At 41.8% G+C, this 25723-nt stretch overlaps 1 protein-coding gene across 1 annotated transcript; it reads left to right on the forward strand.

Annotated features, from left to right (window-relative positions):
• Nucleotides 1-3334: 3334 nt before the first annotated feature.
• DCAF10 (DDB1 and CUL4 associated factor 10) lies at nucleotides 3335-25285 on the forward strand. The gene is made up of 7 exons (XM_060763754.2): nucleotides 3335-3827; nucleotides 12876-12989; nucleotides 16701-16898; nucleotides 18003-18205; nucleotides 20277-20387; nucleotides 20698-20843; nucleotides 22849-25285. Exons 1-7 carry the CDS (start codon nucleotides 3403-3405, stop codon nucleotides 23215-23217), a joined length of 1566 nt encoding a protein of 521 aa, XP_060619737.2. The 5' UTR covers nucleotides 3335-3402; the 3' UTR covers nucleotides 23218-25285.
• The last annotated feature ends 438 nt before the right edge of the window (nucleotides 25286-25723 follow it).

The following is a 25723-nucleotide window of genomic DNA, read 5'->3' on the forward strand; positions in this document are numbered from 1 at the left end:
GATTGCCAGTAAAATCCACACAAACATCATCATTAGGTAAAGGTAAAGGTAGTCCCCTGACATTAAGTCCAGTCATGTCTGACTCTGGGGTGTGGTGCTCATCTCCATTTCTAAGCCAAAGAACCAGCATTGTCCGTAGACACCTCCAAGGTCATGTGGCCGGCATGACTGCATGGAGCGCCGTTACCTTCCCGCCGGAGCATTACCTATTGATCTACTCACATTGGCATGTTTTCGAACTGCTAGGTTGGCAGAAGCTAGGGCTGACAGCGGAAGCTCATGCCGCTCCCCGGAATCGAACCTGCGACCTTTCGATCAACAAGCTCAGCAGCTCAGTGCTTTAACCCACTGCGCCACCGGGGGCTTCCAACAGCATCATTACCATTTTCAATAATGTACTTTTGTTCTTACATCTGCTTTTCACCTCATATCTCTCAGTTTGTTTTAATGCAGTTTTTCAATGGGTTGGTCTGATATTGTTGAGCCTGCCTACTGTTCAGAACTCAGAGAGACTTGAGCTGCCTAGAGGCAGGTACTACATGCATAAGCTACTTCATTCTTTAATTCTGTCCCAAATCTTGCATTTTTCATCAACACCAGTAAAGTCAACCTTGTTTAGTCCATACTTTGCACAACTGATATATTATTAGTTGTTGTTAGTCAATTCTTCATAGAGTACCTATTAATGTAACATATAAACGAATCTAGCCTTTAAGAAGTCTATATTTGGATGTAATGTGAAAGTAGACTTTCATTGCAAAAGGTTCCATGGTATAGTATTCTATACTAATAAATACATAAAACAGTAATACAAGGCAGAAGTAGTGTGTTCAATACGCTTGCCAACAACGTGATGCGGTGGCAAAAAAAAAAAAGCCAATGGGATTTTAGCCTGCATCAATAGTATATTGTCTAAATCCAGGGAAGTCATGCTACCCCTCTATTCTGCCTTGGTCAGACCACACCTAGAATCACACTGTGTCCTATTCTGAGCACCGCAATCGAAGGGAGATGTTGACAAGCTGGAATGTGTCCAGAGGAGGGTTACTAAAATGTTCAAGGGTCTGGAGAACAAGCCCTATGAGGAGCAGCTTAAAGAGCTAGGCATGTTTAGTCTGAAGCAGAGACGGCTGAGAGGAGATATGAAGACCATGTATAAAAATGTGAGAGGAAGTTATAAGGAGGAAGGAGCAAGCTTGTTTTCTGCTTCCCTGGAGACTAGGATGCAGAACAATGGCTTCAAGCTACAAGAAAGGAGATTCCACCTGAACATGAGGAAGAACTTCCTGACTGTGAGAGCTGTTCTGCAGTGGAACTCTCTGCCCCGGAGTGTGGTGGAGGCTCCTTCTTTGGAGGCTTTTAAACAGAGGCTGGATGGCCATCTGTCGGGGTTGCTTTGAATGCAATTTTCCTGCTTCTTGGCAGAGGGTTGGGTGGCCCATGAGTTCTCTTCCAACTCTACGATTCTATTATTCCAATGACTTTGAGAATAGTGAATTCTTCCGGCAGTTCCTCCTCAGTCCTTTGCTGTAACAGCAAACAAGAAACAAGGCTAGTTGGATGAGTAATGAAAGGCCATCCATACAGTGGGATCCCATTGAAAACCCTTAAGAGAAGTGAGCAAACTTCTGTTTTTGGGGAACAGAGTTTCAAGAGATTTTTGTGGACTCCACCCTGATAGGATAAAGATACGTATTTCCCAATATCCTCTCTCAGGCTGTCAAGAATATGGGAAGAGAGGGGAGGATGGGAAGTGCAGAGTAAATGGCTGCTTTATTTCATATCCCTCCTTTTTAATGCTGGCCTCCTACAATTGTGGCCCTCCAGTTGTTTGGGCCTTCAATCCCAGAATTCCTGACAATTGAACAAATCTGTTAGGGCTTCTGGGAGTTGGAGGCCCAAACAGCTGGAGGGCCAGAGTTTGTGGTTGCCTGTTTTAATGTTTCCATTTGATGGTGCAGATTGGGTCCTTCAGGCCATTGCTATCTTCCTCCTTTCTCCTTTCCTGTCTTTTCCTTCTTTTTTCCCTCCCTCTCATGCACGTCTCTTTTCTTTCTTTCGCTGTGACATCACATATACACACAGTGGGGGGGGGGGGGATTGCTGTACACTTCTGCCTCTGCTGCTTCATCTTCTTCTGTTGTTGTTGTTGCTGCTGCTTCTGTTTCTTCTTGTGCTTCTGCATCTGCTCCTTCTTCTGGTGCTGCTACTTCTTCTGCTTCTTCTTCTGGTGCTGCTGCTTATTTATTTATTTATTTGGGGTTCTTTTACCCCGCCCTTCTCACCCCGAAGGGGACTCAGGGCGGCTTACAAAAGCAAGGCACAATTTGAGGCCTGCATCATAAAAACAATCAAACACAAAATTACATCAACACACAGTTAACACCAAATATACATTATAACCATAAAATCAATAAAATCAATAAAACCAAATACAAACCCAGTTTCTCCTCTTACATGGTCAGCGTTCGCTACTCATAGATCTAGTTTTACGTTCCACTTCATCAATCCTGCTGGTCTTACTCGCCTGGTTGTCTAATTTAATTGCTGGAGTGCCCAAAGGCCTGGTCCCATAACCAAGTCTTCACCCTTCTCCTAAAGGCGAGGAGGGATGATGATGCCCTGATTTCCCCCGGGGAGTGAGTTCCACAGGTGAGGGGCCACCACTGAGAAATCCCTGCTCCTCGTCCCCACCAGCCTCGCTTGTGACAGTGGTGGGGTCGACAGCAGGGCCTCCCCAGATGATCTCAGACTCCGAGGTGGGACGTAGAGGGAGATACGTTCGGACAGATACACTGGACCGGAACTGTACAGGGTTTTGTAGGTCAAAACCAGCACCTTGAATTGTGCTCGGAACTGAATCGGCAGCCAGTAGAGCTGGCACAGCAGGGGGGTGGTATGCTCCCTGTATGTCGCTCCGGTGAGCAATCTGGCTGCCGCTCGCTGGACTAGTTGAAGTTTCAGAACAGTCTTCAAGGGCAACCCCACGTAGAGCGCATTGCAGTAGTCTAGTCTATTCATAGAGCGCATTGCAGTAGTCTATACTTCTGCTTCTCCTTCTTCTGCTGCTCCTTCTTCTGGTGCTGCTGCTTCTTCTTCTTCTGGTGCTGTTTCTTCTTCTTCTGGTGTTGCTGCTTCTGCTTCTCCTTCTCCTTCTGCTGCTCCTTCTTGTGCTGCTACTTCTTCTGGTGCTCCTTCTTCTGCTGCTGCTCCTTCTTCTCCTCCTCGCCAAAGGGGGCGCTGTTCTCCCACCTGGTAGGGCAGGAATGGCGACGGACCCTTAGCGGCGAGCGCCTGTTTCCGCCCGGCGCCTCTTGGCGGGCGCTCTCGGCACCGGAAGTGTGGAAGGCGGCGGCGGGGGGCCGGAGGAATGCGGCGCGGAGAGGCGGCGCCGGGCTCGGGATGAGCTGGAGGGCGCGCAGGGGCGCGGGGCGCGGGCGGGCGCCGCTGGCCCAGGGCTCCGGGGGCCCGTCCTTGTCCTTGCCGCCGCCCTCGCCGCCGCCCTCCCCGCGGCCCCCCTCGCCCCCGCCGCCCGCCGCCTCCGCCCCCCTGGACTCCCTGCCCGCCGGCACTGCTGCCGCCGCCTCCTCCTCCTCCGCCGCCGGCTCCTGCTCGGGCTCCTCGTCCTCGTCGTGGTCGGGCGGGGAGGGCCTGTTCGGCTGGGTGCGCGGGCGGCAGCTGGGCCGCGGGGGGCGCTGCGTGGAGCCGGCCAGGGAGACCTTCGGGGCCATGACGGGCCTCTACGGCGCCATCCAGCCCGCCGACTCCGTCTCCCCCATCACCCGCACCCACGGCGCCGTCTTCAACCTCGAGTACTCCCCCGGAGGGTAAGGGCTGGCGTAGCACCCACCCGAGAGGTGGGAAGGGCACCATCAAAGCACCCCCGGCAGATGGCCACCCAGCCTCTGTTCCAAAGCCTCCCAAGAAGGAGCCTCTAACAGACTCCGGGGCAGTGAGTTCCACTGCTGAACAGCTCCCACAGCCAGGAAGTTCTTTCTAATGCTCAAGTGGAATCTCTTTCCAGTCACTTCAACCCATTGCTCCATTGAGCCCTAGTCTCCAAGGCAGCAGAAATAAACAAGACTGCTCCTTCCTCATTATTGAAATCCTATAATAATAATAATCTATTTATACCCCGCCACCATCTCCCCAAATGGGACTCGGAGGCCAAGCCCAGTGATACGTTACAGCAAAAGTCCTCAAACTTCTTAAACAGAGGTCCAGGTCACAGTCAGGCCTGTAGCGAGGGGGTGGTTTTAGGGGTTTAACCCCCCCCCCCGAAATGTTTCAGATTTTTTTAAAAAACCTGGTTTACTCATGAATTTTAACTGGTTAACCAAATCCCCATGCTAAGTCTATGAGATGCAAAAAATTACTGTAAGCACTATCTCAAGCAAATATTGACAATTTATTCACACTGTCATTACTTGCAGCAATAGCCGATGTAGTGAAGCAACCAAGTTGGGGTGTGTGTGTTGAATGCTCTCATTAAGGAGGCCAGACTTGGTGGAGGTGGTTGACAGGGGTGGAGCTGCAGGCTATTGATGGTTGCTCTGCCCCCTGCAGGTGTGCTCTTTGCTTCAGCGTGAGCTAGGAGGCAGGTTTCAACCCCCCCCTGAAATTTTCAAACCCCCCCCCCCCAAAATTGTCAACCCTCCCCGAAATTTTTTTCTGGCTACGGCCCTGGTCACAGTCACCCAAGTGTTGGAGGGCCGGATTATAATTTGAAAAAATATGAATGAATTCCTATGCACAATGCACATATTTTATTTGTAGTGCAAAAAAAAAAAAAACACTTCAAAGCAATACAATAATTAAAATGAAGAACAATTCTAACAAATATAAACTTATTAGTAGTGTGGGCCTGCTTTTGGCTGATGAGATAGGATTGTTGTTGTTGTATGCTTTCAAGTCATTTCAGGCTTAGGTTGACCCTGAGTGAGGACCGGGTAAATTACCTTGGAGGGTCATATCCAGCCCCCGGGCTTAGTTTGAGGACCCCTGCATTACAGCAACATAAAATATAAACAACAAAATAACATCACAATAAAATAAATAAACCAATCAAGTAAAATAAACAGTACAAAATAACATAATGGAAAATAAAATACAGTGGGTGGGCCAAATGCACGACAAAATAATAAAACACTGGATGAGATAACAATGAAAATATACATGGTTATCATGTCTCCTCTCTGCCTCCTCTTCTGCAGGCTACACATATCTTTAATGAGTGTATTCCGACACTATACACACAGTCTCCAAGTTACAAACATCTGATTTACAAACATCTCACAGTTAAAAACAAGGGTGAGACAACAGGAAAGGAGAGAAATCTACCCCTCGGAAGGGAAATTATAGGGCACTGTAGATGGCTCTTGCAAATGGCGTTATAGGACTTTATAGATGACACTTTCAAACTGCTTAACTGTATATGTCACTGAAAATAGGTGTTTCAGAATGCATTATATGGCACTGAAGATGACTCAATCTGCATTATAAGACTCTTTCAAACGATGTTATAAGGCACTGTTCATTTGTTCAGTCGTTTCCGACTCTTCATGACTTCATGGACCAGCCCACGCCAGAGTTCCCTGTTGGCTGTCACCATCCCCAGCTCCTTCAAGGTCAATCCAGTCACTTCAAGGATACCATCCATCCATCTTGCCCTTGGTTGGCCCCTCTTCCTTTTTCCTTCCATTTTCCCCAGCATCATTGTCTTCTCTAAGCTTTCCTGTCTCCTCATGATGTGGCCAAAGTACTTCATCTTGGCCTCTACTATTTTTCCCTCCAATGAATAGTCAGGCTTTATTTCTTGAAGTATGGACTGGTTGGATCTTCTTGCTGTCCAAGGCACTCTCAGCACTTTCCTCCAGCACCACAGTTCAGCTGTCTTTTAGGTTGTTGGAAGAGAGTTTGTTATGCACTGTAGGTGGTTCTTGCAAATTGCATTATGTAGCACTGAAGATAACTCTTTCAAACTGCATTATATGGCACTGTAGGTGGGTCTTACAAATTGCGTTATAGGGCACTGTAAAGCATTATATGTCACTGAAGATAGGTCTTGCAGAATGCATTATAGGGTACTGTCGTTGGCTCTTTCAGACTTCATTATAGGGCAGTATAGGTGGCTCTTTCAAATGGCATTGTATGAAATAGCCGGTGTCTCTTTCAAACTACATTATAGGGCATTATAGATGGCTCTTTCAAACTGCAGTATAGGGCACTGAAAATGGGGCCTAAGCCAGTCATTTCCAAACTGTGTTCCATGAGACCCAAGGTTCCACTTAAGTATCATAGGGATTCCTCCAAAAAATGTTCTTTCAAATAAAATTGAAAACTCTTTTAAAAATAAAACCATATAAGGTCAACTATGTACAACTGGAATGGTTCTTACATTGTCAATTTTTACATTGATTCCCCATTTCCTTTTTGAGTATTTCTCTTGTACAGATTGTGAGATTAAAAAAACAAAACATTTTGGAGTATTTTTTTTCCAAAAAGGTACTAAATCCAAAAAATTGAAAAATGAGTTGTAGATGGCAGCACATTGTTGACTCCAAGTAGAATATTATGTACAGCTGAAAACTATCAAAATGTTTCAAATTGCCTCAGCATAGGTATTGGAAAATGGCATCTTATAGCAAAAAGATACATATCTGTAATACTTTTTTTTCGATCCCTGTAAAATTCGTTCAGATGAACTTGGTATCTTCTGGAAACAAGCTCCACATTTGGGATGTTGGGATTTTATTCATAAAACTTCTGAACAAAATTTATTCGAACACTAGAAGTCATATTGGAAATTGTGAGATTTATTTGAATTAGTATAAAATGATTCAGAATATATGTTGATTAAAGAAACAGGGGTAGGGTTCTGTGGAAAATAAATGTCTTCTGAAGGGTTCCACAACTGAAAAGGTTTGGGAAACACTATTCTAAGCAACTTTCATTTCAGTACAGTGGGCCCTTGCTATCAGCTGAGGTTTGGTTTCAAGACCACCTATGGATATCCAATCCTATTGCCCATTATATAAAAAAGCATTTTTTTTCTTTGAGGAAATTTGGGAGGGAGGGGTTTTTCAAACCATGGGTAGTTAAATTGTGGTTAACTGATCCATGCATACAGGGGGTGATCTGTATGCTATATGTAAACTCGTTGGACACAGGAAATCCACTTTGGTGCTGTTGATTGTGGCATATAATTTTTAATATAATTTCATCATCATTTTAAACTTTGATGGCATTGTAATTTATTGAGATTTTATCATGATGTGACTGTGAATGATGAGACCTTAAGTAAGTATTTATTTGTTTGATTAGTTATTATATGTTCACATTGATGTTTATTTTATGTATCATTTGATTATGTATTTGGTTCATTGTTATTATGACATTGAATGTTTGCCACCTTTTTTCTGGAAACCACTCTGAGTCCCCCTAAGGGAGATAGGGTGGGTTCCAATCAAGTTTATTATATTATATTACTATATTATATTCTTTTCCCCCAAAATGAAGTTATTAGCAAATGATATTATTGTTAATATTTTTATTTGTATCCCACTTTTATCTCTTAAAAGAGTTAACAAAAGCAGTGAATAATGCTAAAAGCAGAGGGATCTTGTAGCACATTGGGAGACTAATTGAGGCCCATCCAGACAGGCCCTATATCCCAGGATCTGATCCCAAGTTTTCTGCTTTAAACTGGATTATATGAGTCCCCATTGCCAGATAATCTGGGATAAACAGAAAACCTGGGACCTGATCCTGGGATATAGGGCCTATCTGGAAGGGCCCTGAAAGAACAGATTTGGTAGGATAAGCTTTCCTAAACTAAATGTGCACCTACCCTGTAGAATGAATGCAGTTTGATACCACCTTAACTGCCAGGGTTCAGTGCTAAGGAATCACGGGAGTTGTTGCCTTTAGCCTTCTCTGCCAAAGAGTTCTGGTGCTTCAGTGAACTACAAATCCCATAATCCTGTAGCATTGAGCCATGACTGTGCTCCTAAACAAATTAAGGTGACAGCACCCAAGTTATAGTTGCATGCATGTGTCAGACACCGAGGCAGTTTTGGAAGATCTTGTACTGGGGTTTAAATTGTAATGGTGGTGGATTTGGAGAAATGGGTTTTTTAGCTGCTATTGCCCCCTTTGCTCTGGATTTAAGTTTGTCTACAGGCTTAAGATTCCCCACTATTTTTACTTGAACAGTGAAAGAGTTTCTGTAGAAATATTTCCAGGGAAGAGGTCAAGTCTTTTCCATTATAGTTTCCATACATTTCTTTTAAGGCATGCACAATATTACAGGTTGTGAAACTTTCCAGTATGAATGATCTTCTGCTGTAGGTGTTTCACCTACTTGAGAGGGGGGCTTCAAACCCCTTGTTAACTCCACTAGTTACAAATTGCTGCATTGGTTTCATTGGTTTTCTGCAGCATTCTTGTCTACTAGTGAACTTGTGTAAGGTGTTTTCAATCCACTTGCATTTAATGTGATCTCTAAGCACCATGAAAAAGACTGTGTATCTTGTATATCTTCCTGCGGGGGTTTCGGTGGTTTGGGCTGTGGGTGGAAACCCTCTGTATGACCTTGGAGACAGCCCCAGAGACAGTCAAATCCCCTCTGAAGAAAGCTTGCCGAGAAAACCCCATGAGGGTCTCTTTACAATCACCATAACTGGAAACAACTTGAATGCACACAAGCAAATCCCTCTGAGAATATTTTTTTCCACAATGCACACTGTATCCAATAAACATGGGCATTAGAATAATCCAGGATTCTTGACTACAGTACTGGAAGTACACTGCCTACTTCAATAATTGAACCAGCTGGGTTATTTTAACCATGCAGTGACTTGTATGTCTCACCTGTAAACAAATATGTTCTGAAATAGGGCATTACTTAAAATATCTATGCATGGAAGTGTCTTTTGTATTGTTTCTAAAAGTTGTTTAATATTTTTGGAATTGTGTCACTGTCATGCTTTTGCATTCTTAATGCTTTAAGTTCTCCTGCAGCAACCTGGGATGTATCTACACTGTAGAATTAATGCAATTTGACACCACTTCAACTGCCATGGCTAAAATCTGCAGACTTGTTTTTAGTGAGGCACCAGCACTTTTTGACAGAAAAGGCTCAAGATTTTGCAAAAGTACAAAATCTATTATTCGATAACATTATGTGATGGCTGTTAAAGTGGTGTCAAACTGCATTAATTCTACAGGGCAGATGCATCCTTGGGTGCCAAGAAGCTTTAAGGCTGGAAAGGGGTTGAAAAAGTAGCATGGCACATTCAGCAGAAGAAAGGAGCATGCCTGCAATGCACTTATTATTACAGGTTGAGCATCCCTTATCTTTCTGACGGTTCAGTGTACATTAACTTCATTTCATACACAAAAGCACGCAAATCCTAAAAGCATGCAAATCCTAACTCCAAACCACTTCTGATTCAAGCATTTCTGATAAGGGATACTCAACTTATACCTTTGCTTTTCAGAGGATCATCCCTTATTTACTGCCTTTAAAAGTAAAATCAAAGAAGACAGAAAGGTTCCTTGTCTTCTCTGCCAGCTCTCAAATGGCTGCATTACTGCCAATTAGTTGCCTGTGTTTCTCTCTCGGCCCCTGTCCCCTATTTCCTAGTATTTTTAAGATGGCTATGTTTTTATACAGCTTCATACATGTAGTAATTTTCCAGTTTGTTAAAAACAAGGATCACTCGCCAAGTGAAGTTCCATAGCTGCAAAGGGGGCAAGTGCGTAGGTGAGTGAATGAAGGGTGCAACTATTATGCGAGGAACAGCAAAATTGAGACTATTGGGCCATGTGAGGGTGTATGGTTTTGATACCATCGACCATGGTAACTTTCTGGGCCAGCTCTCCAGAATGGGTCTTGGGGGCACTGCTCTGCGGTGACTCCACTCCTTCCTGGGGGATTGTACCCAGATGGTGATGCTGGGGGACACCTGCTCGGACCCTTGCGGACTTGTAGTTTAGTGAGGCACCAGCACTTTTTGACAGACCCCCCCCCCTTCTCCAGCTTTGGAGAGATTAGACAAGCTCCCACTCTGTAAGGTTGACTTGAAAACTTGGCTTTTCAAACAAGTCTTTGATAATGGCTAGGATAATTGCTAACCAGATGATCAAACAATACTGATACGACTATGGAACTTTAACGCTTTTATCTTGTATTGTGGCTGGGGTGTTAAACTTAATTGTATTACCCATTTTAAATTAGCAGCTATTTCTATGTTTTATTGAGTGTTTTCTTGAATTTGAGTGAGGTTGTTGGAATTTTTGTAAGTTATTTATGTTCTTGACATTGTAATTATTATTATGGATATGTTATGGCACGATATGTGCTATTTTGTAAGCCACCTTGAGTCCCTTTTTGGGAGATGGTGGTGGGATACAAATACAATTTTATTATTACTATTATTATTATCTATATGATTTGGTTGAAAGCCCACTTGCTTTTCTATATGATCCCACTGTTTGTAAAGGGTGATTGTGGTAGTCATGCAATGCTTCCAGAAAGATTGCTCCTTACTATGGCCTTTTATTCCACATTGATTCATATCACATCAAAGTACATCATGAGATCTGATCATAAGAAAATGGGGTGTACATTATAAGCAAATTTGTGATGGATTGGAATTGACAGGTTAATACAGGGGTCCTCAAACTTTTTAAACAGAGGGCCAGGTCACAGTCTTTCAAACTGTTGGAGGGCCAGATTATAATCTGAAAAAAACATGAACGAATTCCTATGCACACTGCACATATCTTATTTGTAGTGCAATAAACAAATACAATAATTAAAATGAAGAGCAATTTTAACAAATATAAAGTTATTAGTATTTCAATGGAAAGCGTGGACCTGCTTTTGGCTGATGAGATAGGATTGTTGTTGTGTGCTTTCGTTTCAGACTTAGGTTGACCTTGTGCGAGGGCTGGGTAAATGACCTTGGAGGGCCGCATCCAGCCCCCAGGCCTTGGTTTAAGGACCCCTGGGTTAATACATAGTGTTTTACATTTATATATTTCTTGGTTTTCTTCTCTCCCCAGTATGCCCAAGAGAAACCAGCTTTTTAATTTCTGAGCAAATGTTGGCATTTCTGAGTGAATGTTTGCATTTATAGAAAAAAAATGCTCTGAAATGCCTCAAAGTGGTACTTTTTGTCTCATTAAATGGGCTGGTTTTACTATTTGGTACAAAAAGCTGACATACAAATCTGTTGATTGTCATTCAGGAATACGTCTGCCCACATTTAGAGGCTTTGTGACTCTTTGTAACATAAATGAAGTATTGCTTGGTCCCACTTGATGTAGCAGTGGGATTGTTTTACTTTTGCATGAATTCCTATTCCTGTTTGTTTAGAATACTTGGCTAGTTGAAATCATATATTTTACTGCTTGCCTTTATCATATGATTGTCGGAAATAAAGTTGAGTCTGTTGTCTGCTTGACTCTCAAACGACAGTGTTGGGTATAAATGAACCAACAAGTTTTGCTTCTTGTTAGAATGTCTAGTACAGGGGTCCTCAAACTAAGGCTCGGGGGCCGGATATGGCCCTCCGAGGTCATTTATCCGGCTCTCACTCAGGGTCAACCTAAGTCTGAAATGACTTTAAAGCACACAACAACAATAGCAATCCCAACTCATCAGCCAAAAGCAGGCCCACACTTCCCATTGAAATACTAATAAGTTTATATTTGTTAAAATTGTTCTTCATTTTAATTATTGTATTGTCTTAGGTGTTTTTTGCACTACAAATAAGATATGTGCAGTGTGCATAGGAATTAATTCATGTTTTTTTTTTCAAATTATAATCCGGCCCTCCAACAGGTGGATGGACTGTGACCTGGCCCTCTGTTTAAAAAGTTTGAGGACCCCTGGTCTAGTATACAGATATGCCTCAGTTAGCCAAATTGATGTGTTGCTAAGTGTAACAGAAAATGTGATACCAGAGAAAGGATTAAAATTGAAAGAATAAGAATAGGTTCCTGCACCACAATAAAAGAAAGATAATATTATGCACATGTGAAACAGAACAACCAGGTACAAATCAACATTGCATAAATAAAAACATTTTGAACTTCCCAGAGACCACTTCAAAGCTTCATTGAAATAGCTGATGATTTTTTTCTTTCTTTCACAGCCCCTGCTTGGCTTATGATTTCAATTTTGGTGACTTCTAGATGTATGCTTTTCTTTTTAATACACTGGGGGGTAACTATTGAGGCAAGCTTATCTGCTCTCCCCATGTTTCTCTATTATGCTGACCATGCATATTCAGTAAAGGATTATGGAGGCAGCTTCTGCTCACTTTTCCTGTTTTAGGCAGACACACATGGCTATGGCAGACCCAGCAAAAGTAGAAACCCACCTTTTCCCAGCATAACTTTTATTGCATTGCAGAAGTATTGTAGGTGGGCTAGATGGCCATAACAAGACTTTGTAAAAGGAGCTTCTCAGCCAGAGGTGTGTGCCTCTGTAGAAATTCTACGGACTATTCTCTAGGGAGTGTCCCTGTCCTTAAAGCATTTCTTCTTCGGTTAGATCCAGATTTAGGCTGGCTGAAGCAAGTGTCCTTACACAGCCCCAGAGAACAAACTACTCAGGAAGCTGGGAAATGTAAGCTCCTGGATGTCTTAAGCTTGGTGCAATGACAGTGGGAGGAAAATGTCTTGAAAACTGATCAGATACAACTTCCATGAGTAAAGCCTTTATGCACATGTAAGGAAGATCCCTGATCCAGTACCTTGTTCTCACCTCCATATATGTGTATGCCTTTCAGTCTTAGGAGAGGGTGAGAGGGTGTTGAGTTTCTTTGTGCATAACACCCTGCTGCATTTTCTTTCCTATCCAGGTCAGTACTAACAGTGGCTTGTGAACAGACGGAAGTCCTACTCTTTGATCCTATCTCTTCAAAGCACATCAAAACTCTCTCGACGGCTCATGAGGACTGTGTAAATAATATCAGGTTAGTTTGCTGGCCAATGAAAACCAAGGACAGAAGTCGAAAATTTCAGTAACAGTTTTCTTCGGTTCTGAAAATGCCGATGGGGAGGCTGGAACTTATAATGACATCCAAATAAGTCCTTTTGTTGTTGCTGCTCCCCTCAGTAGGAAATATGATCCATCATACTACGGTCAGCCCTCTTTCTCCATGTGGGATTGGTTCTTGAATCTTGTGTGGGTAAAAAGTCCCTCATAATGGGGAGGGAGCTTGAACGCCATCCGCCACCCCCCACATGGGCACTCCAAAGACAACAAAGACACACCGGGATTGTGGCGCAGCTGGCTGAGTGTCAGCTGCATTAAGATCACTCTGACCAAAAGGTCATGAGTTTGAAGCCAGCCTGGGCTGGAGTGGGTGTCAAGCCATTGTGTAGCCCGTTGTCGACCTTTGCAACCCGAAAGACAGTTGCATCTGTCAAGTAGGAAAATAAGGTACCACCTTGTGTGGGAGGCTAAATTTAACTAATTTATGAGGCCATAAAGAAAAAAGACTCCGGGGAATGTGGAATGCAGAAGAACTTCATTGGTGTCGTTGATGGACGATGAAAAGCAGCAGCTCCCCTGGCGGCCAGAAAAAAAGTTAAATAGCTTCGGTGTATTTGTCTGTTAAATGTTGTTTGTCAAACTGGCATTGAATGTTTGCCATATATGTGTTTACTGTAATCCGCCCTGAGTCCCCTGCGGGGTGAGAAGGGCGGAATATAAGAACTGTAAATAAATAAACTGCCATGTGCTCGAGTTCCATCATCCCCGGCCCACAGAAATTCTGTGCCTTGGGAGGAAAGATGGGGTAGACAGTTTCACTCCCTAAACTCACCCCTCTTTCTCTGAGCTTGAGCCTGTACTGGATTTCAGTCCTTTCTCTGACTGGCGGGAGCACTTTTTCCTCTTTGCTTTGGTATCTTGAGGAATATCAAAAGGTTTATATGGCTCCGGTCTAACTTACCTGTCCGAACATATCTCCCTCTATGAACCAGTTCGTAGATTAAGATCTTCTGGGGAGGTCCTGCTCTCGGCCCCACCGGCCTCACAGGTGCAGTTACTGGGAACGAGGGACAGGGCCTTCTCAGTGGTGGCCCCATGGCTGTGGAACTCGCTCCCGAGTGAGATCAGATTGGCCCTCTCCCTCCTGACCTTTAGGAGACAGCTAAAGACCTGGCTGTGGAACCAAGCATTCAGCCCATCATAGAAATATTTAAACTGAAAGTCTAATGACTCAGGACTGTTTACGGACAATGGCTATGTCTCTGTGTGATTGGTTTTAAGTTGATAAATTCCTATATATTTGTATTCTATTTTAATAGGACCAGATGTATGCTGTATGTTGTGTTTGCACTGTCTGTTTTTGATAAGGCCAACTGGCTAATCAATAAAAAATGTTGTTGTTGATAGGTGATGTCATTTTACGTAATGTGTTTCATAATGTTTAATATTTTACCTGGAAGGGTCAATTTTAATGTTTTATGCGGTTTTTATCGATGGCATTGAATTGTGGCCAACACTGTGAAATACCCTGAATGCCCTTCAGAGTTGAGAAGGGGGGATATATAAATATCACAAATAAATAAATAAATAATACCTGAAGGGTGTTGTGGTTTTTAGAAAAGTTTTGAAGTACTATAAGGCAGAAGTTGTTGCTGTGTATAGTTGCTGCAGTAGAAACATGCATCTATTCCTCTGAGATTTTTTCTTGAAACTCTGAAGTTGTCTATGGTATGCATGTCTGCTAATGAGCTCTTTGGTATTTGGTGTCACATTTCCACAGTGAGTCTTAGAGATAACAGCTCTCCCATCCAACTATTTAAGCTACTTAGGTATTCTGGGTTTTTGCTCAGGACCTTGAGATTATCAGGGTGAATCAGTATCGCTTTGAGAGAATTAATGGCAGGATTTCCCTGTAGGTGGAAGAAAGATGGCTTTTGAAAGTCTGAAATAAGGATAGTAAAACTATGCACAGGGAACTAAAAATTCTACATTTCACATAAACTTGGGGACCATTAAAATGTTCTGTAGTTTTATCTCTTTGTCATAAGTATGTGTGTGTGCCTGAGAAAGAATTGCAAATTCATAATTTAATATTTAGGCCCCCCTGGTGGCGCAGCAGATTAAACCACTGAGCTGCTGAACTTGCTGACCAAAAGGTCAGCTGTTCGAATCCAGGGAATGGAGTGAGTTCCTGCTGTTAGCCCCAGCTTCTGCAACCTAACAGTTCGAAAATATGCAAATGTGAGTAGATCAATAGGTGCTGCTTCTGTGGGAAGGTAATGGTGCTCCATGCAGTCATGCTGACCACATGACCTTGGAGGTGTCTATGGATAACACTGGCTCTTTGGCTTGGAAATGAAGATGAGCACCACCCTTCAGAGTCGGACACAACTAGATTTAAGGTCAGGGGAAAACTTTTTAATTAATTCTTAAATCTGTATCTGCAGGGCTTTTTGTTGGTTTGTTAAGATCACTTTTCCTACTTTATCCCAGTTATCCTTATAAAATATATTAAGTTTTTTAAGTACTTTTAGCATATTTAATTCTTTTTTAGTGTTTTGTAAAATAACTATCCTGTAAGGCAGGGGTGCTCAAACTAAGGCTCGAGGGCCGGATACGGCCCTTCAAGGTCATTTACCTGGCCCTTGCTCAGGGTCAACCTAAGTCTGAAACAACTTGAAAGCACACAACAACAACAACAGCAATCCTATCTTATCAGCCAAAAGCATGCCCACACTTCCCATTGAAACACTAATAAGTTTATATTTGTTAAAATTGCCCTTCATTTTAATTATTGTATTGTTTTAAAGAGTTTTTTGCACTACAAATAAGATATGTGCAGTTTGCATAGGAATCCATTCATGTTTTTTTCAAATCATAATCTGACCCTCCAACAGTTTAAGGGACTGTGACCTGGCCCTCTGTTTAAAAATTTGAAGACCCCTGTTGTAAGGTATCTTTATAAACTTATTCCTTGCCTCCTTGAATCCCATTCTGGAAAAAAGGCAGGATGCAAATGCAAACAATAAACAAATAAATACCTTAAAATTAGATCAATATTATCATTGCCACATAGTAAATGGTATGGAAAGATGAGGTATCTGAGACAAGCATAAAACTTACCTAAGCTCATGGCTATAGCTAAGTGAGATCTGAACCCTGGTCTTAAAATTTAGAACATAAACTACTGTGTGGTTGTAGCACCTGGCCTTTTCATCCAATTCCTGTCCACATTTCTGTTGAGGAAAAACCTGAAGCCTTAAGACAGGCTCTATTTTGGGTTCAGTGTATGTCAGGTCACTCCAAATCATCCTAGTTACAGATCAGGTAAGTTTTGAATATGTGGGATTCTTTTATTAACATTCAAAATATATGACCATGAATACTTGTTTTAGAGTTTAGTAATGAACACACATTGACAAAATTGTGAAACCCTTCCAAATGTAGGAGAATGGCAAATGCGTAAATGTTTCACCTGAATTTCTTTTCAACTGCTTGCTCCCAAATATTCCATCTCGATCACAGCAACATCAGTCTTTGTGTCCACTTCTTTTATTTCATAGTTAGCATTCTTCAGAAATGCCCTGTCACTGTAGATATCCGTTGGTGTCACCCAAGAGCTGCATTTTGATTTGGTCTGAATTTCAGTATGCGATGTGTCCTCTCATCCTTCCTATTTTATTTACAGGTTTCTTGATAACAGGCTGTTTGCAACATGTTCTGACGACACTACCATAGCACTTTGGGATCTGAGAAAGTTGGATTCAAAAGTGTGCACTTTACATGGTCACACCAGCTGGGTCAAGAACATTGAATATGACACTAACACAAGATTGCTAGTCACATCTGGATTTGATGGGAACGTTATCATTTGGGATACCAACAGGTAACAAACTTTGGCACTGTGTGCCTTTCTCAAACTAAAATTTTGAAGATGCCCATTCCTCTTTATTTTATTTCCAAACTTTCCAGCTGCGTGCAGGCATGATATTTATAGTACTTGGGCTGTACAGACTTGGTTCTGAATAGGTACCTGAGATCCAAGGACCATGCAGACCCCTTACTAGACTATGCTGCCTTCAGCGTGGAAGGGGAAATTACGCTGTGTTTTGCACACACAACTATTTTAAGACCAGTAGGGCCCTTTTCCAAACTAGGAAATAAAATCAAATTTTACTTCTAGGTTTGAAGAACGACCTCTCTTGAATCCAAAACAGTTCACTGGATACAAAAATATGGTGGAATTACCCTCATAACATTCCCTCAAGAGGGTGAGGAGATATTTTGAATTGTGAAAAATGTCCTGTGTGTTACCAATTCTATGGTTACTTGCAAGGTTTCTCTCTTCACCTTGACAACAATGAAAGTTTGTGCTCAACTTGTTGGAGTTGACTGTCATGCAAATTCACTAAATAATTTTATCTTTAATCTTACATTGTATCTTAATGCTATTGAATTTTAATAGGCAATATTTTTATGCACATTGTTTTGTGCGGTACCGTCATGTTTAATATTGTTGCTCTTTTATATTCTTTTATATTGTTGCCTTTTTACATATTGTATGTATTTGTGCAAGTGTCAAACTTGTGGACCTCCAGATGTTTGGGCCTCTAACTTCCAGAAGCCTTAGCCGGCTTGTCCAATGGCCAGGAATTCTAGGAACTGAAGTCCAAAACACCAGGAGGGCCACAAGTTTGACACCTCTGGTCTAGGCATTAATAAATGAATAATTGTAAAAAAAAGTGTATTTGTAACAATAATTTTTTAAAAACGCAGTAGGTTTGGAAAACCTTGAGGGAAACAGTACCCACCCTACTACCATTGCCAAAATATAAACCATTCTTTTGATATATTTCTTGAGGTGGAGACAGAGGTGACAGCACAGGCATTTATACATGTTTTAAATGCCACCTTCAGCATAGGTCTGGGAATGAGATTCTTAGAAATAAAGTGTGACTGGGGTCATGGTTTGATATGTCTCGGTCTGCAGGTGCACAGAAGATGGCTGCCCCCATAAGAAGTTCTTTCACACCCGCTTTCTCATGCGCATGAGATTGACCCCAGATTGTTCCAAAATGCTGATCTCAACTTCCTCTGGGTATCTCCTGATCCTTCATGACCTTGATTTAACCAAATCTTTAGAGGTTGTCAGTTACCCCATTTTGAGAGCCAGGAGAACCACATCCAATTCAGGTGAGTCCATGCATCAGAGTTAAAGACCATTATCACATGGACTATTTTGTGTGTAGCAAAAGATAGCTACAGTTGGGAATCCATGCTGCTTGTGATGAATCAATTCGCCAGCCCTAAGAGCCACCAACCTTCTGCCAACCTAGCAGTTTGAAAACATGCAAATGTGAGTAGATCAATAGGTACCGCTCCGGCGGGAAGGTAACGGCGCTCCATGCAGTCATGCCGGCCACATGACCTTGGAGGTGTCTACGGACAACGCTGGCTCTTCGGCTTAGAAATGGAGATGAGCACCACACCCCAGAGTCAGACATGACTGGACTTAATGTCAGGGGACTACCTTTACCTTTACCTTTACCTTTTAAGAGCCACCAAAAGTTGCAAAAGAATTAGGAGAACATTCAAGGTGCACTTGTGCTCCCAGTTTGTGGCTCTCCATGACTGCAAAATCAACTGGATATGCTTCATGCATCTGGTGGTTTCTATTGGCACTTATTGGAGGAAAAAGACAGTGGTAATGATGCGTCAAAGTCCCTTTCAGGAATGTTTTGCCAAATCTTTTCTTTAAAGCTCTGCTTCTGGGTGTTTGGGAATCCTTCAAGCACAATCAGTCACATTGCTGCTTTGTAAATGTTTGTAGCCTTTAAAATCTCTACGCTGTTCCTGCTCTAAGGCTAACTAGAACAAGTAATTATTTCAGTGAACAATGTGATTTAAAATATGTAATGACTGTTGGGGGTGAAATTTTCATAAAAGAAAAAGCATTCAAAATGGTAACACAGCAACAACAGCAGAAGCAACTAGAGTTGGACCTGAATCACTGTTAATTAAATGGTAGTTTTCAGATGGCCATTTTCGTGTAATTTTTAAAAACAGAAAGGGGAGGAGTGTGAGGAAAAGACCAGTGAAACGAATTCAGAGATGATATTTTTTGGAAAGAGTTAAGTCCACAAAATACCTGAGGCAGGGGGATCTGCAGCGTCTTTTTCTCTCTCCGGCAGAAGAAGCCTCCTCCATTTTTTCTTAGAAAGTTTCCTTCTCCTCCGGAGAGGGCCCTTAGAACTCACTTTCCCAGTGTCACTTGCATAGGGTGGCCATAGGGAACATGATGGGAGTTGAAGTTTATTCTCCCTGTGTGTCTCTCAGCCAATAAAAAGCCTGGTGGTGTCCATGATCTGGCTGAGAATAGACACAACTGGTGACTACAATTCCCAGAACCCTCTCTTGCGGGTTGTCTTATTTTTTAAAATGTTATGTTTAAAACTTAAAATAATTCTTTAAAAAATCAGTAGAGTGGTGAATTGTTTTGAAACTTGGCAGGTCTACTGTTGTAAATGAGGCCTACAGATAGACTTTAAAATGGCAGAGGATTGATCCTTTAAAATTTCCTATTGTAGCCCATGGGCCGAATCTCTACTGAATGAAACAGAAAACAAAACACCCCTCCACTTTTGGGTAACTTTTTAGTAAACAAAATGAGGGATCAGATGGAAACGGACCCAAAAAACGGTATGCCTTTTGGCCCGAATGCAAATGACTAGTAGCAGCAGTTCATTAGATCAGAAGCTTCTAGGGCCAGCAGTAGAGAGATTGAGTTTAAGCAATTCAGGAGTAGAGCCAAACTTTAAAAGTTAATAAAAGACTTTATTCAAAAAACTACAAATCTAGACAGGAAAGGTAACAGGGATCAGCTATCTTAACTCACAGCAGACATAACCAAATAAGAACAAAAAAAAAATGGAGGGCTTAGGCTTGCTGCGTGCTCAGAAAAGGAGGTGTGTCCCTGAGATGGATCAGTCTAACAGGAAAGGAGGAGAAAAGGGAGGCAGGCAAAGGGCTTTTCCTTACCAACTAGCTCATTTGCCTGTCTAGTCCTTGATGGGGACTACAAGCTTGTGCAGGATGTGGTTGAATCCCCACTATGACATTATTGTCAAATATTGCAAGAAGAAGAAAACTCTTAAAGAAGATCATTAGATTATGACATTAGGAGACCTCTGCAGAAAAGAAATGAAATCCTTTTAGCTAATACACTATTGTAGGGATGTACATAATACTGCTTTTCCATTCTCAGATCTGACATCTGCCACCTCATCTGGACCTAGGAGTTCCGGGTCACCAGGTCATCAGGGAGATTCAAGCTCCATGTCTGAGAAACACACGGTACGAGCCACCCAGCGAGAAGGTGCGTTAAAACACAAATTAGAAGCAAGTTGGTATTGCAAACAGGGTATCCGACATACTGGAGAGAGGGAGGGGGAGAGAGAGATTTGTCATGTTTTCTGGTAAAATAAAATTAATCTAGTCATGCCTGTTTAGCATTCGGTAGGCTGATTCATTGATATCCATGTTCATTGTTTGATGACCTCAGTTATGTGACTGAGTAATTGCAACTCACCCCCTGGTGCTTCTGTTCCCTCACTTCCTCAGATTGTTATGCAAATTGGGTCTGGAGAGAAGACAGTTATTGTCAATGGTACTTTCCCTCCTCACAGGTGGATCTCCACGCAATAGCCTTGAGGTTTTAACTCCAGAGGTTCCTGGAGAGAGGGATCGGGGAAACTGCATCACTTCGCTGCAGCTGCACCCCAAAGGATGGGCTGCACTTCTCCGATGCTCGAGTAACACTGATGACCAAGAGGTAAACCATAGTGGGAGTAGAGGGCACCAGATTGTTCTCCTGAAGAGACATTGGAGTTTCCTTTTGCTGTTAAGTTCCTTGGAGGGATAGCAGTGAACTGTTGCTCTGCTGATAAGTTATTAGAAATGTAATTTTATGGTTTTGTGTGATCTACCATAACTTTGTGACTGTATCTATAGATCTAAATTTGAGCAATAGCCACAGCCAGTTGAAACAACACATGCATACTTGGTCTGCATATTCAGTCGTGATGTTTGCTTTTTGTTCCTCCAAAGAGAACAGGTGGCATTACTATCCTCGCAACAGACCTGTGAGGTTTAATAGGCTTAGAGGTAGTGACTGGTCTGAGGTCACTGAGTGAACTTTATGGCCAAACCTTTGTCTTCCCAGTCTTTGTCTGAACTGTTGCAGTACCCAGTGCATGTTGAAAGATAATACGAGTCCATGGGTTGTGGCAATAGCCATCATATTATGGGTTTTAAATATGGGTGAAAAATATTTTAAATGTATGTTATATATATATATATATATATATATATATATATATATATATATATATATATATATGATCAGTCATATGACCATTTCATTTCATATCATGCCTTTCTCTCAATATGGAATCTAAGGCAGTATACAAACAAATGAATCTTTAAATAGAAATGTATTTACTTGCTGGTTAAAAGACCACATGGATGCTTTTTTTAAAAAAAATTTAGTGTTTCAAGTGAGCACTCAGATTTCCCATAGAATGGAGTTTTTCCAGTTCAGCCATGATATTTGTTTTTTGTTACATTTACCATTTTCCATCACAAAAGAGTTGCACTTTATCGCTTTTTTGACCCCCAAAAGCTAAATATTAAAAGCTAAATATTTCCCCCCTGAACAATTAAGTCTAGTTGAGTTACTCTGGGAGGTGGTGCTCATCTCCATGTCTAAGCTGAAGAGCCGGCGTTGTCCGTAGATACCTCCAAGGTCATGTGGCCTGCATAGAGCACCATTACCTTCCTGCCAAAGCAGTGCCCATTGATCCACTCACATTTGTATCTTTTCAAATTGTTAGGTTGGCAGAAACTAGGGCTAGTGGCGGGAGCTCACCCCACTTCCCGGATTTGAAACCGCCAACCTTTCAGCCAGCAAGTTCAGCAGCTCAGTGGTTTAACCTGCTGCAAATATTACCCAATGAAAAAAAGTTTTTGATTCTCCCATTTGTGTGTTTTTTTTACTTTAAAATCTGTTTCTTTAGAAAAAGAAAAAGAAACTGCCTCACCTTCAGACAGGAGGAGGAGGACTCATATTGAGCCTCAAACAAACAGTTCCCTTTCTGTTTTTTTTTTTTTTAACTGCCTTGCCTGGAAGAAAGGAGGAAGGAATAGATTTCTCCTCTCTTCCTTCTTTCTCCAAAGGCAAGGCAGTTTACAAAATCCGAAATGGAGCTCTTTGGAGAAAGGAGGGGAGATCTAAGTTCCAGAGACCTATATTTCAGTTTTTTAAAACTTTTGCTTTTGGAGAAGGAAGGACAGAAGGAAGGAAGGAATCAGCCACTTTGCAAAGAAAGATTGGAAGTAAATTTTTGGAGCCAAAAAAAAGAGAGGTGCACTGATTATGCGATAGTGACAACTACACGGCAAATGATGGTATATTCTTTTGTTATACTTGCGTTCTTATATTTTATATTTTGTGAAAGTGAGTTCTGCAATTTGGGAGCAGCCAAGAAGACTCTCTTCTGTGTATTAGGTTAGGAATCCAAGGAGGGTATTCTGTGGCCTTGATAAATAAATGAAACCTGAGTGTTCACCTGAAATATTTAAAAAAACACAAATTTACAGAAGGGGAGGGCAGTTGCTGCTCTCACAGGGAACTGTTTGGTTCTTTCTGAGAAAAGCTTTCTGTCTTCTATCAAGGCATCACTTGTTTCCTTACAGTTGTGATCTTGTGCAGAGATGTGTGTGGTGAATTGATCATGCTGGTCTGGATTGACTTTTGTTTTTCTCTCCACTTTGTGCAGTGGACTTGTGTCTATGAATTCCAAGAGGGAGCCCCTGTGCGACCAATTTCCCCTCGCTGTTCCCTCCGATTGACTCATTGCATTGAGGAAGCCAACGTGGGCCGGGGCTATATCAAAGAACTCTGTTTCAGCCCCGACGGCAGGATGATTGCCTCCCCACATGGCTACGGAATCCGCTTGTTGGGGTTTGACACCCAGTGCAGCGAACTGGTGGACTGCTTGCCGAAAGAAGCGGCACCCTTGCAAGAGATCCGCTCGCTCTATTCACATGGCGATGTGGTCCTGACCACCAAGTTTTCTCCAACACACTGTCAGATTGCCTCTGGGTGCCTTAGTGGTCGCGTCTCTTTGTATCAGCCAAAGTTCTAGGCACCTCTGGCCTTGAAAGGAACATCCGGTGTTTGTTTTTTAAATTACTTCAGTTTAGTTGGAGTGTTCTTTTTTTAAAGAAAAAATCTTGTAAATTTGGAGTTCCTCTAATTCCTGAAAAGATTGAAAGGTCCAGTCCCGCCCTTTACATGAGTGTGTATTTGTTTGTTGTGACTCTGAATTTGCACATCATACTTTGGTGCATTCTCCCCTTTTGCTCCTACTGATGCCACTGTTGCTGTCTGGATCAAGCACGGTGGCACTCATAAGCCTGTCTTTCTATATGACTATTTGTGGGAAAGAATAGCTTGGGAGGAATTGATGGGCGTCTTTCCCTGAACTGGACTTCAGCACCCTTGTCTCTTCTTGGGTTCTAGATTTTGCTGTATCTTCTTCTTCTCTACCTAGATAATGAAACAGTTCTCTTGCACACTACCTTAGCTACATACCACAGAGACATTTATTGTTTTTGTGAACAACACAACAAAATGGTTTAATCACATTTGCTGTTCTGTAGTTTTGTTAGCTGATCTAGAAATTGTACCCTTGTGCATTGCGAAGCCATCACCCAAGACTGGAGGCACATTTTCTTTTCCTTGGTTGCTAAAGAAAAACTGGAGAACTTAATGCTTTGTCCTCACAGGTCTTGTATAGGAGCACCTTTGTAATTGCATTGTTTGATCTCTTAGCAAGTGCCCGAACACTTAGGTTCACAATCTAGCAGGACGTTCTCTACGTAAGAAAATAAATAAGAGCTTTGGAAGTGTCAAAGCTCTGGAAGAGGCTCACGGTTCAGTGAGGCCTGTGCAAGAGAACATGCTGCTGAATTATGTGGTAAACCTCTGATGGATCTTTGTTATTGCAAAAGTCTTGGGGAGTGAATAAAATTTTTTGTTTCAGACTATCAAATTGAATGTTGCTCAGTGCTCTTCTAATTTACAGAGGGACTAGTGTTAGTTGGCTTTTAACTGATGTGCCTTGAAAGTCACAAAATTATGCTACTCCATCTATGAGCAGGCCTAGTGCATATAGGCCCTGCTGTAAGTTGCACAGCTTACCAGCCGTGTATATAAAGTTCAGCCAAAAAATTGTTGAAAAGATAAGTTTTCTCCTCTGACAGTAACAACATAATGGCACATCCTTTGGAATTGTTCCTGCAGCTATTCATTGAAAACACTTTTTACCATGTTTTACCACTGCAGATACTTATGTGAAATAAACCAAGTAATCATCAACCTGTTTTGCTTTGTTCTTGATGGAAGGTGTACATAGCACACCTATTCACCAAGACCTGTTGTTGAATGTGTTTGTGGTGACTTTGCTCCATCATTGCCCTCAGTCAAACATTAAGAGGCTGAGTTCAGAAAATTGGCTGTGGAAAAAGATGCAGGAAGTGGCGGGCTTTGACTCTCAAAATTAAAAACAAGAAAGTGATCAAACTCTGAATCCAGCCCCCTGAGCTTCCATTGAAGTATAGTGGTCAAACTGAGCATTCGAGATGGATCACTCATTGCAGTGTGATGTGATCAGCGGCCCATAAAAAAGGTATCAGTTTGCTGAGTTCTTTGATTGTTTGTAAATGTTTTATAATCTGTTTTGGAAAAGTTTGCAAAAGATCGAAGCAACTTCAATAAAATCACTGCTATAGATAAATGTGGAATCCTTTCTATAATAGAACCAACAAAGAGCCAGCAGGGAATGTATGATGCCTCAATCCCACTGTGTTTAGCATCCTGAAATCATCTAGGAAGGTGATTCGTTTTAATTGGAATAATAGTCATGATATTTGCCTTGCTGATTTGGACAAGGGAAGGGAGCTGCAGGTTTAAGAGAATGTTGCAGAGATTTTGGGAAAGAAGCACTTTGATCTTTTGACTTGTGATGATGTAGCAGTGTACACAAGTGCACCAGCAACTCAAAGAGCCACTGCTGTTTGAGATTAGAAATTGTTTGGAGCCTTCCTGTCTGAAAAAATAAAACCTCATCTTCATGAGAAATGCTTATGTATCAACAAAACTCTGAAAAGTCTGGAGACCCAGAAAATGGCTCTTATTGAGGATTCTTTTTTTTTTAGAAAAATAAAAAATTGATTTCAGCAATAATTAAGTGCCATAGGTAAACAAAAATGGTAAACTTTTAAAATCAGTTCAAAGATGCTAGTTCTGTAGTCCACAACATAACAAGGAATATTAACTCTTATGTACAATTTGACTAATAAATATATTGGCAAGTATAGTTCAGGGTTGGTTTTTTTTAAGATCACTATTTCTTAAAACAACACCCAACTAAATGAATATCCCCCTTTTAATACTGGATGATGTCAAACAAGAAAGATACGCATTTCCTTCCTTTCCTGCCCAAAATGGAATCACCTTCAGTCAATGCTTGAAAAGTTATACTCACTTGTTCTATCAAAATGTATCCTTGTAGTTTTCAAAAGTTGGGTAATTACTTTATTTTTAATATGCCGGTTTCGCTGGGATCAAATATGTGTTTTGACCTCTCA

The sequence above is a fragment of the Anolis sagrei genome, chromosome 2, assembly GCF_037176765.1.
Source record: "Anolis sagrei isolate rAnoSag1 chromosome 2, rAnoSag1.mat, whole genome shotgun sequence".
NCBI classification, from domain to species: domain Eukaryota; kingdom Metazoa; phylum Chordata; class Lepidosauria; order Squamata; family Dactyloidae; genus Anolis; species Anolis sagrei.